The 14735-nt window shown below is 51.6% G+C and overlaps 1 protein-coding gene across 3 annotated transcripts in view; it reads right to left on the minus strand.

Moving 5' to 3' along the window:
• Nucleotides 1-14735, minus strand: part of GPATCH8 (G-patch domain containing 8) — a 59930-nt gene continuing 45195 nt past the window's right edge. For all 3 annotated transcript variants that reach the window (XM_048517903.1, XM_048517904.1, XM_048517905.1), the window contains 2 exons: nucleotides 9822-9952; nucleotides 1-7237 (listed from right to left, as the gene is read on the minus strand). In XM_048517903.1, coding sequence (XP_048373860.1) covers nucleotides 3388-7237; nucleotides 9822-9952 — 3981 coding nt within the window. In that variant the 3' untranslated portion in view covers nucleotides 1-3387. The remainder of the gene's footprint in view (nucleotides 7238-9821; nucleotides 9953-14735) is intronic.

Here is a 14735-nt window from a genome sequence, read left to right on the forward strand (position 1 = left end):
TCAAGCAAAAGATGGAACCATCTTTAATTAACATACAATTAAATCAACAGTAAGCATACAATTTAAAAATTTCTATGTATAATTTTTTTTTTTTGAGGAATCATCTTACATTCAGAATTGATTTCCTTCGGGGTGAATATAGGCCATAAAGATCCTCGTCCTCATAATATATTTCCCTGTGTGGAGGTAATGCTAAGCCAGGTGGTGAGAGCTCCAGGTGCATTTTTGTTAATCAGCAAATCCATGATACCTGGCTCTACCTAAGTCTTAAACACCTAGAAAACCAAGTGTATTTATGTTAATGCCATGCAATATTAAGGACTCAGGGTCTCAGTTCTGTAGATTGAAAGAGAGGAATCCCTTTAAACCTGCTGACAGCTCTTCTCAGCCCAACTTAACCCCCCCCCCCCCAATACACAAAGGCTGCAAAGAACTGCCTGTCAGTCTCAGTTTCTCTGCAATAAGGCATTGTGGGCACCTCCCCGCATATCCTGCCTGAGATGTATTCAGGCAAGGATCTCTATCAGCCGGCTCCAGCTGCCTCAACCCTTGATGCTGCGGAAACCAGAACGAGCGATATCAGGAAACATAAGGAAAGGCACAGCATTGGGGACTGGAGTGGGGGGCGAGACAGGTATAGGATCAGGTCGCCCTCGTGTCATTTTGCAGTGTTTCAAGTACCACAGGACAAACCTTCATTCCCCAAGAAACGCTAATTCAGGTTTTAGCCTTTGATCTTCCCCGGGTGCAAACACGGAGAGGACGGACCTCCGGGAGGCCTTTGAAAAACCGGTTGCATCAGAGCAAGCCCCCTGCTTCCAAACGCTTCTCTTGCTTTATGATTACTTCAGCAGCCTCGGGGCCCTCCCAGGGAAAGAACGAAAGGGTGCGGGTGCAACCGCTCAGATGCCACTGCAATGACGAAGGGCTGGAACGTGTGCCCACGGTCTCAGGAGAGGTTATTGTAGCTTTGTTCAACCAAAGGAGATACCATTCATGTGAACAGGACCCCAGACCATCTGGGCTTTGAAAAGGAAGATGGGAGTCGCAGCAAATGTGGACGTTTGGGACAAACAGGAAGGCTTTTCCAGACATGAGGACAGGCTTGGTCAGACCGACTGAAGGAGGGCAGCGAGCAAATGGGGGCGGGGACAAAATGAACACATCCTCAAAAGCAAATCCAGACCCCCAGAGAGGACCGGCAGAACAAGAGGACCACAAACTTCACACGGGTGCCGTGGGAAAGAGACACATACAAGCCTGCCCCCCCAAAATGACTAGTTTATTAGAAAGTTTATTTTCCTCATTTTTACAGCATATATATATATATATTTATATTTATATATATACTTTTATGTGACAGTTAAATACAGTCTGCAGATACTGAAGTAATAGTGTGTTCTCTTTGACGTAAGCATTCTGGGAGAAGAAGTCCAGTTTCGTGAGCCACAGAGGGGCCCTGCGCAGGCCAAGAGGGACTGCAAGGCCAAGAGGAACGAAGCACGGGGCGCTAATACTGTCACCTGTTGAACATCTACAGCAGTGACTAGCAACGGAGTCCCTTTGCCAGAACACCAGCTTCCAGGGCTAATCCATCTGCTTCTCTGGCACACAAGCGAGGGAAGTTTATCGCAGTCTAGAGCCTGGGCTGCTCATTTCAGGGCAGGGAGGAAGAGTAGGGGTTTTTTTGTTTGTTTAGATTTGGGAGAGGCAACAGGTTGTGACGCTAACTAACTAAGCGCAGGCCAAAGAAGCACTGTTGGGTCATAAACAACTAAACCTCTGTACAAAATAGGCCTCCATTTGCATCCCCCTGTTCTCCAGACTTAACTTGGCAGAATTTTGGAGGCCCTGCCTCAGGGAATGACGGAAGCTATTCCTAAAGAGGACAGCTGCAAAGATAACCCTTACTGTTAGAGGAAAACCACAGGCAGGGGTCAGAACAAAAACATACCACCCAAAACCTCTCCCCCAAATGGAAGAAGGCACGTATGAAGATAAGCAGCCAAAAAAAAAAAAAAAAAAGGAAATCACACTTAACGCACAACTGGAACTCAGGTCACAGCAATGTCTCAAAACAAGTGGGTGAATGCAAGGAAAAAACCGCTGGGATATTTTCTATGAGACGCCCCCTCCCCCTCTGAGCGGCAAGTGACTCTGTGCGCCCTGCCACATCAAGTAGTCATTTCTCCCCAAGTGGGGGCCTGGTGGCTGGGCGTCACACACTGGGCCCCACCAATCCCCTTTTCACAGCAGCCATTAAGGGGTCCTGTTCCACTGGGTGGAGGGAACTAGAGGAGGAGTCTACATCACCGATCCCTTCTTGTCTTTTCTCCTGCAACATCAACATCTCCTTTTGTTTTTACATTTCGTAGTACACAAACACCCCACCCTGTAAAACACGAGCTCAATAAAATATACATGCTTGAAGTCATCTTGCGCCCAGCTAAAGCAAGGGACGTGTGGAGCCTTTGACAAGAGTCTTCTTTCCGACTAAATCAAAACATGGATAACCAAAGCCACTGGAACGAGAACCACTCAAAGAACAGCTGTCAGAAGTGTTACTGCAGCACACGACCTAGAGGGAGGACACGTGTCGGAGGAGCTACAAAAAGCAGCATGTTGACATATACAGAGTTCAGTGCAATTCTTTAAAACTTTCTTCGTCTAAAAAAAATCATAAGTTAATAAGGAACCATCAATATTACAGAGGGGAAAGGACAATGTACAGAGTCAGGTTTAGGACGTTCACAGGACTCCAGTCCACTGTATTGCTTCAAGGTCTGAGAAGGACTTCCTCTCGGTTCTGGCGCAGCAGCGTCACGGAGTGTGTCTGAAAGGACAGCACCGCCAAGCCTGTCTGACGCTGGCAACGAGGGAGGAGTCTGCAAGCCACTCCGGCACTGGGATGATGGACGGGCGGCAGCCCACGGCTCGCAAGGTGGGAGTGGGCGGCAAGAGAGGCAGGGGCCAAGAACCAAGGGCTTTGCTCAGATTAACCTTTAAGGCGCCCCCAAACACAGGTCACAAAGTCAACATAATTCAGATTTTATCTGCTTAGATATTCAGAGTGGTTTTAAAACATGAACCCGGGAAGCAACGTTGGAGTGGGGGAAAGAACCTGGTGCCCGGAGCAGCCACTCTCACGGACGCAGGAGACCCTGACAACCCCTGTAAGACACAAGGCTTGCCCACGTCCCCCAGAGCTGCTTCACTTGTGTTACCCCGTGAGCCTCTTTTGACCTGCCCAGCCTGGCCCTTCTTTGGCTACGCTCAGGTCGAGTCGTCCTCTGTGCCTTGCCAGGGTCAGGGAGAGACTGACCCCCTCCCCGCCAACGCATGTGCCCTCCCCCACCCAATGGAGGCAGCCTTCCCTTCCCTGCTCTCTCACGTGCCATGGCTCGGGGGATGCTGCAAATCCTGTCCTGAGAAAATGGGGTGCAGGAGGGGGTGAAGATGTAACGCCGTGGCGGCAGCCGCCGTAGCCGGCCGGGGCGCTAGAAGGGTTGGGTACAGGGCGGCATGAGGGACAGGGTGAAAGGTGAAGGGGCCGGGGTGGATGGCAGAAGCGGGGATGATGTGGATGGGGTGGCTGGCCAGGAACGTGGCAGGATGCCCGGGGATGATGGAGTGAGTCAGGTGGGACAGCGAGATGGGGGTCAGGTGGGGCTGGGGGATGTGGTGCACCTGAGCCAGGGGCTGCGGGTGGGGGTGCGGGTGGATGCCGATGGCGGCAGCAGCGGCAGCTGCGTGGTGCTGGAGGATGGCGTGCTGCACGGTGGTGATGGAGGTGGCGGCCGCCGTTGCCGGCTGCTGGATGTGGATCGGCTGCAGGGCGGGGGCTGCCGCAGGGGCCAGGGCGGCGGAGGCCGGGAACGCCTTCACCTGCTTGGCCAGGAGCTGCTGCTGGATGTGCTGCTGAGCGGCCTGCTGGAGCTTGCTGTACTTCTCCATCTCCTCGGGGGTGAAGGTGATCGGCTGGCTCTCCAGCGGCGCCAGGGAGGGGTCCTCGGCGCCTTCCAGCTCCCCGCTGATGCTGGGCTCCCCGCTCTGGGGCATGTAGCCAGGGAAGTGCTCCACATCGGGCACCAGGGGCACTATCCTGCTTTCTATGGGGACAGGCTGATTCCCGCTGTCCAGAGACTCCAGCACTTCACTGTCGCTGGGGTCAGAGAGGAGGCTGTGGGACGTGGCCAAGTCGCTTGGCCCGTAGGGCTCCGGGAGCACCGGTGGCTCAAGAGGGACAGGGACGATCTCCGTGGCTGCTTCTTCCGTGGGCTGGTCTCCAGGAAGGGGGTCCTGAACGCTCCTCGGGGCAGCCTCTTCCAAAGGAGCCGGGTTTGCCAGGACTGCCTCCCCACAGTCAGGGGCGGCCTCTTCATGCTCTGATAGCTCCGGTTCCTCCCCTCTGTCCAACCCAGACTCCTCACAGCGCTTGGTGCTGGGCTTTCGGACTGTGGGGAGTTTCCCAATTAAAGGGAGGACGGGCTTGTTGCCCAGCGAGGGGGGGAGCTTTGGGCCAAAATAGCCCTGGGGGGGATCCTTCAGTTTGATCCCAACCTTGTGGGGTCCCGGAGGAGCCTCCTCGTTCCCGCCATTCTTCTTCTCCACTTTCCGGGACTGAATCTTTTCCAGGAGCAACTTGGCCGTCGCAAAGTTCTTCTCCTCAGAGCTGCAGTTGCTCCCCAGGTTGGAGCCGCCGCTGTTTTGGGAGAGAGTGCTGGCCCCGGTAGACTCGTCCCTCGCTTCCTCCTTTCTCGGAGGTCCCTCTGCTTGCCTCGCCCGGAAGTAGTGAGGAGACTGCGAGCGATAGATCTTGGACCGGATGAAGTCTCGCCGCCCGGAGCGCCTCTCGCTGGGGCTCTCGTGTCCCCGGGACCCCTTCCTGGAAAGAGATCTCTGCGAGAGGCTCCTTGTGCTGCGGCTGCGTTCGCGGCTGTAGCTGCGGCTCCTTTTCCAGCTGTGGCCGGTCCGGCTGCGGCTGCGGCGCTTGCTGCGGCTGCGGCTGCAGCTGCTGCTCCGTGTCCTGCCCCGACTTCTTGTCCTCCCCCTGGCGTGGGTTCGACTTCTGCTCCGGCTCCGGGACCTGCTCCTGCTTAGGCTGTAGTCGTCTTCTGAAGAAGAATATTTGTGTCGTTTTGACCTGCGCTTGGAACTAGTGTAGTCCGAGTCATCCTCTGAGTCATGGGAACGTTTGGTGCGACTCCGCGACCGGTCGCTGTAGTCGCTATAGCTGTCCTCCGAGTAACTCCGCCGGCGGCTGTACCGGCTGTGGTCTGAGGAGGCGTAGGAACTTGTTGAGTACGACCTCTGAGATGACCTTCTGGAGGAATGCCTGCGACCTGATCGGGAGCGGCTCCGTGAACCGTCACTGCCGGAGTCGTAGTCACTGTAGTGGGATGCTGACTTCTGCCGGAAGTGTTTGTGGCAGGAGTCCTCGTCACTCTCGTAGCAGCCGCTGCTCTGCCGGCCCTTCTGGCTGGGGCGGCCCGCAGCAGGGGCAGAAGGCCGCCTCTTGACCGCGGGCAACTCCTGCTGTGGGCCCCCTTTGTGTTTCTTGCTGCTGTGCTCTTGGGACGAGGTGCCACTGTCCTCTCTCTTGCTGCTTCCACCGCCTTCTTCAGTAGAGACAGATTTCCGCTGGGAGTCCGGGGGGCACCACTTTCTTTTCTTGGGATGGCCCACCTCTTCAATTCCTTGGGCCCGCTCGCCCTCAACGGCAAAGAAACACTTACTCTTTTTGTGTTTATGCTTCTTTCGCTTCTTGGACCTCTCTTCCGCCAGGTCCCCTTCCCAATTCTTCTCTTCCGCCTTGCCCTTGTGCCGGCGTTTCTGCCTGGCGGATTTCTTGTGCTTTTTCTTCTTCTTGTGCTTGTGGGACTTGCCCAGCTTGTCTTTGTGGCTGACAAGGTTGCCTTTGTCAGCTTCATCTTCTGGGCCTTCGCTCCTGCCGGCACTCCCAGGGCCCAATTCCTGCTTACTGCACGTGGGCAGGGACTTGTTTTCGGGCAGGGCAGAGGAGCTGCCAGGGAGGAGGCCTGGCTCTTTGCTCTTACTTGCCTCTCCCCCCTCAGCAGACGGTGTGTTTTCTTTTGAAAGGCCGGTTGCCGCTTTCTGCTTTTCTGCCCCTTTGGCTTTGCTGTCCTTGTTTCGAGACAACTTGAAATCAAAATACAGGGGGTTGCAACTGTACGACACCGAGGGTTCTGCTTTGGTGAAAATAATCAGTTCTGAAGGCCACTGGAGGGTGGTGCTCTCATCTTTACTTAGCACAGGGAAGAAAGGCCCCGTCAAGTGCTTGGGCCCGTCTGTTGCTTCTTTACTGGCTGCTGTAGGCTGGGGAAGGGCTTTCGGGGCATCCAGCTCTGTAGCGCCGCCTTCCTTGGGCTCTCTGCCTTCCTGCCCACTCACATCCTCCAGAGTTTCCGTGTCTTCCGTTTTCTTGCTTTTGTTGGTGGAGCTGGTGGGGCTAGGTTCCTTCAGTCGGTTGGCGTAGTCGGCAGCCGCCATCTTGTCGCCGTTCTTTGCCTCTCTGGGCTTGGGGGAATCGCTCTGCTTCCTCTCACGTGCCACTTTCTTGCTCACAGCTTCAGCCTCCACCTGCTCCGTGGCCTTCATGAACAGAAGGAACTGGAAGTTGGGTTTCACCTTGCAGTGGGCTGGTGGGATATAGTGATAGTACTCTGGTTCTACTGCCAAAGGTCCATCCTCTCGTTTGATCTTTTTCAGTTTTGACTGTGGGGCATTTGGCCCTGCTCCCTCTTTCTCGAGCTGTTGTTCCTCCTCGTCTCCCTTGCTGTCAGGGCTGTTTGTCCCCTCTGCCTCCACCACCTTCCCAAAAGATCCAGCGTCCGAGGGGGCTCTGTCATCGACTTTGATCTCGTCAGAAGAGCCGGTCTCGTCCACGTGATCTTTGAAGACAGAGGCAATAGACTCTAGCTTCACAGGAGCCTTTTTGGCAAAGGAGAAAGAGACCCCGATCTTCTGAAGAGGGTTGACTCCAAGGCTGACGGTTTGTTGGGGAGCCTGTGGGGAAGCTTGCCCCGGCCCTGAGTTGCCACTGGCCGGCCCGCTGGAACAGATAACGCTTTTGTCTATGGTCACATTGACAGTTTGCCCAGAAGCTGGTGGGAAGGAGGAACAGCTACTGGGGGCCGCCACGTCTGCCTCCTCCTCCCCTCCTTCTTCATCTACAGCCACAGTGGTGGTTCTGAACATCGGCCCACTTCCTGGAGCACTGTGGGATTTCACAGAGAGAGAGAGAGGGAGAGACAGAGAGCACGAGTTACAATCTTGAGTTATTAATACCTTCACATTCAACTCTCACTGAAGCACCTCTACCCCACCCCCACCCCTTTCAATATCCTCGAACTGCTTTGAGAACCAGGGAGATTTAATTGAACAGCTACATAAACACTCTGAAATCTAGAAAGCCTGCTGTGATCTGACCATTCTTTAACCAGAATTTCTCTGATATAATATTATTGTAGACCGCCTTGAAGTCTGAAGTAAGGTGGGGTTTTAATGTTTTGCTAAGCGAATAAAATAAACTGGTACATCCATGAAAAAAAGAATACCTATTCGTACATCTTTATTGTAATAAAATTCTAGCCACCGTGGCCAGAGAGAAGTAAAAAGGCAGCTGCTAGAATTCAAATCTTTGCAAGGCTTTGATGCCCTCAGAGGTTTTGCTTCAATAAAGCCTGCCCTGTTGTCACCCTTTCCTAATACCAAATGGAACAGGGTGGATCCCACTCATAGGGGCTGTGGCGGCTGCCTCTTCGCCTTGACCCCCAGCAGGTTCTCCCAGTGCCCCCGACTCCCTCAGGCCTCAGAAGCAAACGAGGAGGTCTTCAAACAAGGAGCAGCAGTGGCGTAGGAGGTTAAGAGCTCGTGTATCTAATCTGGAGGAACCGGGTTTGATTCCCAGCTCTGCCACCTGAGCTGTGGAGGCTTATCTGGGGAATTCAGATTAGCCTGTACACTCCCACACACGCCAGCTGGGTGACCTTGGGCTAGTCACAGCTTCTCGGAGCTCTCTCAGCCCCACCTACCTCACAGGGTGTTTGTTGTGAGGGGGGAAGGGCAAGGAGATTGTCAGCCCCTTTGAGTCTCCTGCAGGAGAGAAAGGGGGGGTATAAATCCAAACTCCTCCTCCTCCTCTTCTTCTCCTTCTTCTCCTTCATCTTCATCTGCTGTCTCTTCCTCACAGTCCACACAGTCCCCCTGTTGTGGGAACTGCAGGCCCGTCGCTTCCTCCCCAGCCCCTTCCCCTGGCTTCCTCTTATACTGCCAACCCCACCCCCTTCACTGGCTCACCCCAAGGGCCTTGAAGCTGGGAGTGGCCCTGTCTTACTTGGCCCTACTGGCCCCCCTGCTGCGCCACAGCTATGCTGAACCCGCCCCCAAGACCTCCCCTTGGCTTCCCCCCCTAGTTGCTCCTGCTTCCCTACCTGCCTTGGAGTTGGGAGCAGGCCTGCCCTTACTTGGCCCCGTACTGCACCACTGCTATGCTGAACCCGCCCCCAAGACCTCCCCTTGGCCCTAACCCCTCCATGTCACCAGGCACCAAGGCCTAGCTAGCCTGTGGCATCAAGACTGTCCCCCGGCTGCTCCTGCTTCTCCACCTGCCAGCAAGAACCTGTGCAGGCTTCTCCCAGCAGTGTGGCTCGCCCCAGCGAGGTCTGCCCCCCTCGGCATGTGCCTGCCTGCTGCCGGGCTGGTGAGTGCCGCCATCTGCCTGGTGGTCCCTGGAGCCACCCGCCAGCATCCTTCCCCCCAGGGCCGGTTGTCTGGAGTCCATGCTCTACAAAGAGAGGCTTAGGGAGCTGGGGATGTTCAGTCTGGAGAAGCGTAGGTTAAGGGGTGACATGATAGCCATGTTTAAATATTTGAAGGGATGTCATGTCGAAGAGGGAGCGAGCTTGTTTTCTGCTGCTCCAAAGACTAGGACCAGGAGTAATGGATTCAAGATGAAGGAAAAGAGATTCCACCTAAATATAAGGAAGAACTTCCTGACTGTCAGGGCTGTTTGACAGTGGAATTCACTGCCTTGGAGAGCGGTGGAGTCTCCTTCTTTGGAGGTTTTTAAACAGAGGCTGGATGAACATATGTTGGGAGTGCTTTGATTGTGTGTCCCTGCATGGCTGGGGGCTGGACTTGATGGCCATGACTGCAATGCAGCAGGGGCAGGAGGGGAGTGCCCCGCCACATGGCTGTTGGCAGAGGTGGCATTCCCCTGTGACAGTCGGCAGTTGCCTGGGGGAGGAACATTGAGCCAGGCAAGTCCGGGGTGGCAGCCCCACCTGTGGGCTGGGCTCCACAGCCATCCTGGGCCACGGATGTCACAGAATACTTCCCTTCTCTGATCTGTTCTGGAAAGGAGAGTGAAGAAGGAAACCCGGACTTTGGGGGCAAACTGTGGTTTAGGGTTATCACCTGCCTTTCCCCCCAATGAGGAGCCAAACTGGCTTATCAGTTCACCTCTACTCCATTTTATCCTCACAGTTCACCTCTACTCCATTTTATCCCCTGTGAGGTAGGTTAGGGATTTGAGCTGGGACTTCCAACCATTCCATCACACAGGTTCTCTCAAATTATCAGCGAGTCCAGGAGATGAAAGGCCAGAAGCAGCCAGGCACTGCCGCATTGTGCCTGAATCCAAGCTCCAATCAACCAGTCCAGGGAATATTCACACTGAGCGAGAAAGTTACTGAATTTTGTTTTCTATTCCTGCGATCAGATTTGGGAGCCAATTCCGGAGGAAACCAGAAATAAAAACAACAATGAAATAAAACTACTACATAGACCGCCATATATACCATTCAGTCTGCCTTCTCTGCTCGGCAAGCTCATGCAGACGCCGGAGGGCTTTCTCCTGCTTCCTCTCATCTTTCCGGGATCTCGACGAGACGTTACGAGCAAACTCCCTTTGCTTGAGATCCTTCAACCTCTGCAGAGAAACGGTGGGAAAGCAGAACGGTGATTATTTCCACCCCCTCTACATTGGAATGCAACCGGGCTTCCCTCATTCATTCCATGCTTTTGCATGGACGATGAAGATAAGATTCCTTCATCTCAGGTAGGAGGGGCAAGACACCATTGGAAATGATGAGGATTATTGGTTTTATTTGCCACCCCTCCCCCACAGAGAGAGCTGCTGTCAATCACAGTAGTCAGATCAGCCTAATTCCATGGTGGCGAACCTATGGCACTCCAGATGTTCATGGACTACAATTCCCATCAGCCCCTGACAGCATGGTCAATGGGCCATGCTGGCAGGGGCTGATGGGTTTTGTAGTCCGTGAACATCTGGAGTGCCATAGGTTCGCCACCACTGGCCTAATTGTATGACTTGGTATAGTGGACGCCTCCAACATTGCGGACACCCCCAACTGCTTATCCTCGGCTCAAAATTCCAGCAGAACAGCAATTTTATCCACAGATAACTTATTTATCTTCATACAATTCATTTGCACCCCACCTTTCTTCCCAATAGGGGTCCAAGGTGGTGTACTTTCTTCTCCTTGCCTCTATGTTATCTTCACAATAACCCTGTGAGGTAGGCTATGCTGAGAGAGTGAGACTGCCCAAGGTCATCCGGTGAGCTTCCATGCAGTGGCTCCAGGCAAACTGGAGCCCAGGGCAAAACCTGAATTTGATGCCACCCCCCAGTCGTGTGCCCGGTGCAATGCGCGTGCCCCCGGCCCCCTTGTAGCTACGCCCAGTGGCGTATCCAGGCAAACTGGAGTTTTGCGCCCCCACCATGGGCAGCCGCCCTCCCCCACCATGACCAAGCAATGATTTTTCACACCAGGTCATTCTAAAGTCACCATCACATTATAGAACATGCCCTTACTCACAAATCTGAACAACAGCAATGGGCCATGCCACACAGCAGAAATATTTTTTTGAAAACATTTTAAGGTGTTGTATCCAGTCTCCCCGATTGGGGGAAACAGCATCACTTTCAATGTTATTTAAACTGGGGACCCCAGATTCTCCCTTTAAGGTTGATTTAAATGGAGAATCTGGGCTCCCTAGTTTAAACAAGTGATGCTGGAATCCACCCCCAAACAGCATCACTTTCAATGGTGCTTAAACTAGGGAGCCCATATTCTCCTTTTAAATCCACCTTAAAGGGAGAATCTGGGGTCCCCAGTTAAAACAACATTGAAAGTGATGCTGTTTTGGGGTGGATTCTCCCCCACCCTGAAAAGCATCACTTTCAATGTTTAAACTGGGGACCTCAGATTCTCCCTTTAAATCTATGCCAAGGGGGGGGATTTAAAAGGAAAATCTGGGGAAATTTGAGGGGTGCCTGCTTTCAGGGGTGCAATTGTTAAGCTAGCAGCACCAAACTTTCAGAGTATCTTTAAGAGACTCTCCTAATGATATCACCAAGGTTTGGTGAAGTTTGGTTCAGAGGGTCCAAAGATATTGACCCTCAAAAGTGTAGCCCCCATCTTCTATTAGCTCCCACTGGAAACAATGGATGATGGGGCACCCCCTTTGGGAGTTCATAGCTTTGGACCCCCTGGACCAAACTTCACAAAACCTGGGTGGTATCAGTATGAGACTGTCCTGATGATACCTCCCAGGTTTGGTGAAGTTTGGTTCAGGGGGTCCAAAGTTATCGACCCTCAAAGGCCGTGGTGGCAAACTTATGGCACTCCAGATGTTCATGGACTACAGTTCCCATCATCCCCTACCAGCATGGCCAAGTGGCCATGCTGGCAGGGGATGATGGGAATTGTAGTTCATGAACATCTGGAGTGCCATAGGTTCGCCACCACTGCTCAAAGGTGTAGCCGCCATCTCCTATTAGCGCTCATTGGAAACAATGGGGGATGGGTCACCCCCTTTGGGAGTCCATAACTTTGGCCTCCCTGGACCAAACCTCACCAAACCTGGGTGATAGCATCAGGAGACTCTCCCGAAACATCCCTGAAATTTTGGTGCTGCTAGCCTAAAAACTGCGTCCCCTGCAGGCCAAAAACAGAAAACCCACTAAAATACAAAAAAACCCAAAAATGAACCCTGCATTTTTGGCACCCACCACAAGGGGGCGCCCTGGGCAACTGCCCACTTTGCCCAATGGGCATTATGCCCCTGCTTCCATGTACTGTATGTTTTGCTGGGGGTGGGAGTTGTTTTGTGAGCTGGTGAAAAAAAATTGTTTGTCATAGGGGGGAGGGTGGCCGCCCATACTGGGGGGGAGGGGCACGCGCCAAACTCAGGTTTTGTCCCCAGGATCCAATTTGCCTAGATACGCCTCTGATGGTATGCATACCCAATACAAAGTTATGCATACTCTCAATACAATAAGCCTTACACTGCCCATGATTTATTCACTACATTGTGGCGTGATCTTCAGAAGAGGACACAGATGCTCTCCCACTTCTGCTGCACCCAAAGTAACACTCGGCTTCGATTCACATGTTGAAGCAACTGGCAAATGCTTGCTCAAGTCACACATCACTGCACTGAGAAGCCAGGTCAGACAAGACCCCATACGAAGGAGATCCTTTAAACGTTTTCACCGGCGTGAGCTGGTTTAGCAGACATACACGCGAGAGGTGACCCTGGACAAATTCAACAGCAACCTCGGATGGCCCCCTGTCGCTCTGGGACTGCTATTAAGAGCACTTGGCAGAGAACAATAATATATGGGAATAAGAATGTGTTGGAGATATTGGTTTGGATTGAAAACAAGCCTGTACATGCCGCCTGCCTCAGAACAGATGATGTGGGGGCCAATTTTCACCGAGGAAAATATTTCTGCTCATTAAAGCCCACACTTCTAAAGAAGCCGTGCGTAAGAACAGGAGAGAAACATTGGTTGTTGCAACTGCATTAGGGAAATGGGGGACGCAGTTTCCAGTACTTGTTCTAAAGCAGCTTAGCTTTCAAGTTTTAAGGTTTCTACTGTGTAACTGGAGACAAGAACCTGTTTTAGTGTTCATGAAAATTCTCTGACCCTTGACAAAAAGGACAGCTACAGCAACTGCTCGCAAAAGTTGAGATCAGTAAAAGAGAAAACAACCCTTGACTGTTCTCACACACAGAGAAGTGTACAGATGGCTTTCACCTTATTACATGGCGGTCCCAGAGGGTTAACAAGAACATAAGAAAGAACCTGCTGGATCAGACCAGAGTCCATCTAGTCCAGCACTCTGCTACTCGCAGTGGCCCACCAGGTGCCTTTGGGAGCTCACGTGCAGGAGGTGAAAGCAAGGGCCTTCTGCGGCTGCTGCTCCCGAGCACCTGGTCCGCTAAGGCATTTGCAATCTCAGATCAAGGAGGATCAAGATTAGTAGCCATAGATCAACTTCTCCTCCATAAACCTGTCCAAGCCCCTTTTAAAGCTATCCAGGTGAGTGGCCATCACCACCTCCTGTGGCAGCATATTCCAAATACCAATCACACATTGCGTGAAGAAATGTTTCCTTTTATTAATCCTAATTCTTCCCCCCAGCATTTTCAATGGATGCCCCCTGGTTTTAGTATTGTGAGTCAACAATTTAGTATTGTGTGTCAACATTTTCTACCCCAGGCATAATTTCATAGACTTCAATCTTATCCCCCCTCAGATGTCTCCTCTCCAAACTAAAGAGTCCCAAAAGCTGCAGCCTCTCCTCATAAGGTGCTCCAGTCCCTCAATCATCCTCGTTGCCCTTCTCTGCACTTTTTCTATCTCTTCGATATCTTTTTTGAGATGTGGCGACCAGAACTGAACACAGGACTCCAAGTGCGGTCGCACCACGGCTTTATATAAGGGCATGACAATCCTTGCAGTTTTATTATCAATTCCTTTCCTTATTATCCCCAGCATAGAGTTTGCCTTTTTCACAGCTGCCATGCATTGAGTTGACATTCCCATGGAACTATCAACTAAGACGCCCAAATCCCTTTCCTGGTCTGTGACTGATAGCACTGACCCCTGTAGCGTGTATGTGAAGTTTGGATTTTTTGCCCCTATGTGCATCACTTTACATTTTGCTGCATTGAACTGCATTTGCCATTTCTTAGCCCACTCACCTAATTTATCAAGGCCCAATGAAAAACAAGATTAAAAAAAAGGCAATTCTTCAAAGCAACCTACAAATAATTGCAGCAAGGGGTGTGTGTGACTCTCTAACAATGAAAAATGTATTTAAAAAACACTTTAAAAAAACACGTTGGTAAGACAAGGTATTCCTTGAGAACTAGAGTTGCAGAATACCATATTTAGATGCACCACATGTATTGCATTTTTTTTAGAAATAGTAGTTTTTAAAAACAATTTGGGGGTGGGTGGGTTTGCTACTAAAAGATTGGATAGACATTGCGATATTTTTCTGCTTCTGAGACAGGCTTTTTGGATATATTTTGGGCACTACGCAGCCTGGCCAACTGAATGACCAGTTGGGCAGGTCTTCCTTTACAGACCATATTTTTAGTCCCTTTAAGAAGAGTATTTTTGTCAAGTTGGCAGTTGTTTTGTGATCTTGCATTGAGACTTAGAAAAAAACTGGTATTATCAGATCCTTATTTGATTGGTAATTGTGTGGCTTTCTAGCTTATTTATCTTTGTGAATTTGATATGGATTTTAAAAGCCAGGGCTGTTTCCACTGATTATATCATGGTTTTGGATAATGAGTAAACTATTGTAATTTTTTTTTTGTAGTATGAAGGGTAGTTTACTGGCAAGCAATTGTTTCAGGTGGTTTCATACCAGAAAAAAGGAAGCACA

This window comes from Sphaerodactylus townsendi, linkage group LG15 (genome assembly GCF_021028975.2).
Source record: "Sphaerodactylus townsendi isolate TG3544 linkage group LG15, MPM_Stown_v2.3, whole genome shotgun sequence".
Lineage (NCBI taxonomy): Eukaryota > Metazoa > Chordata > Lepidosauria > Squamata > Sphaerodactylidae > Sphaerodactylus > Sphaerodactylus townsendi.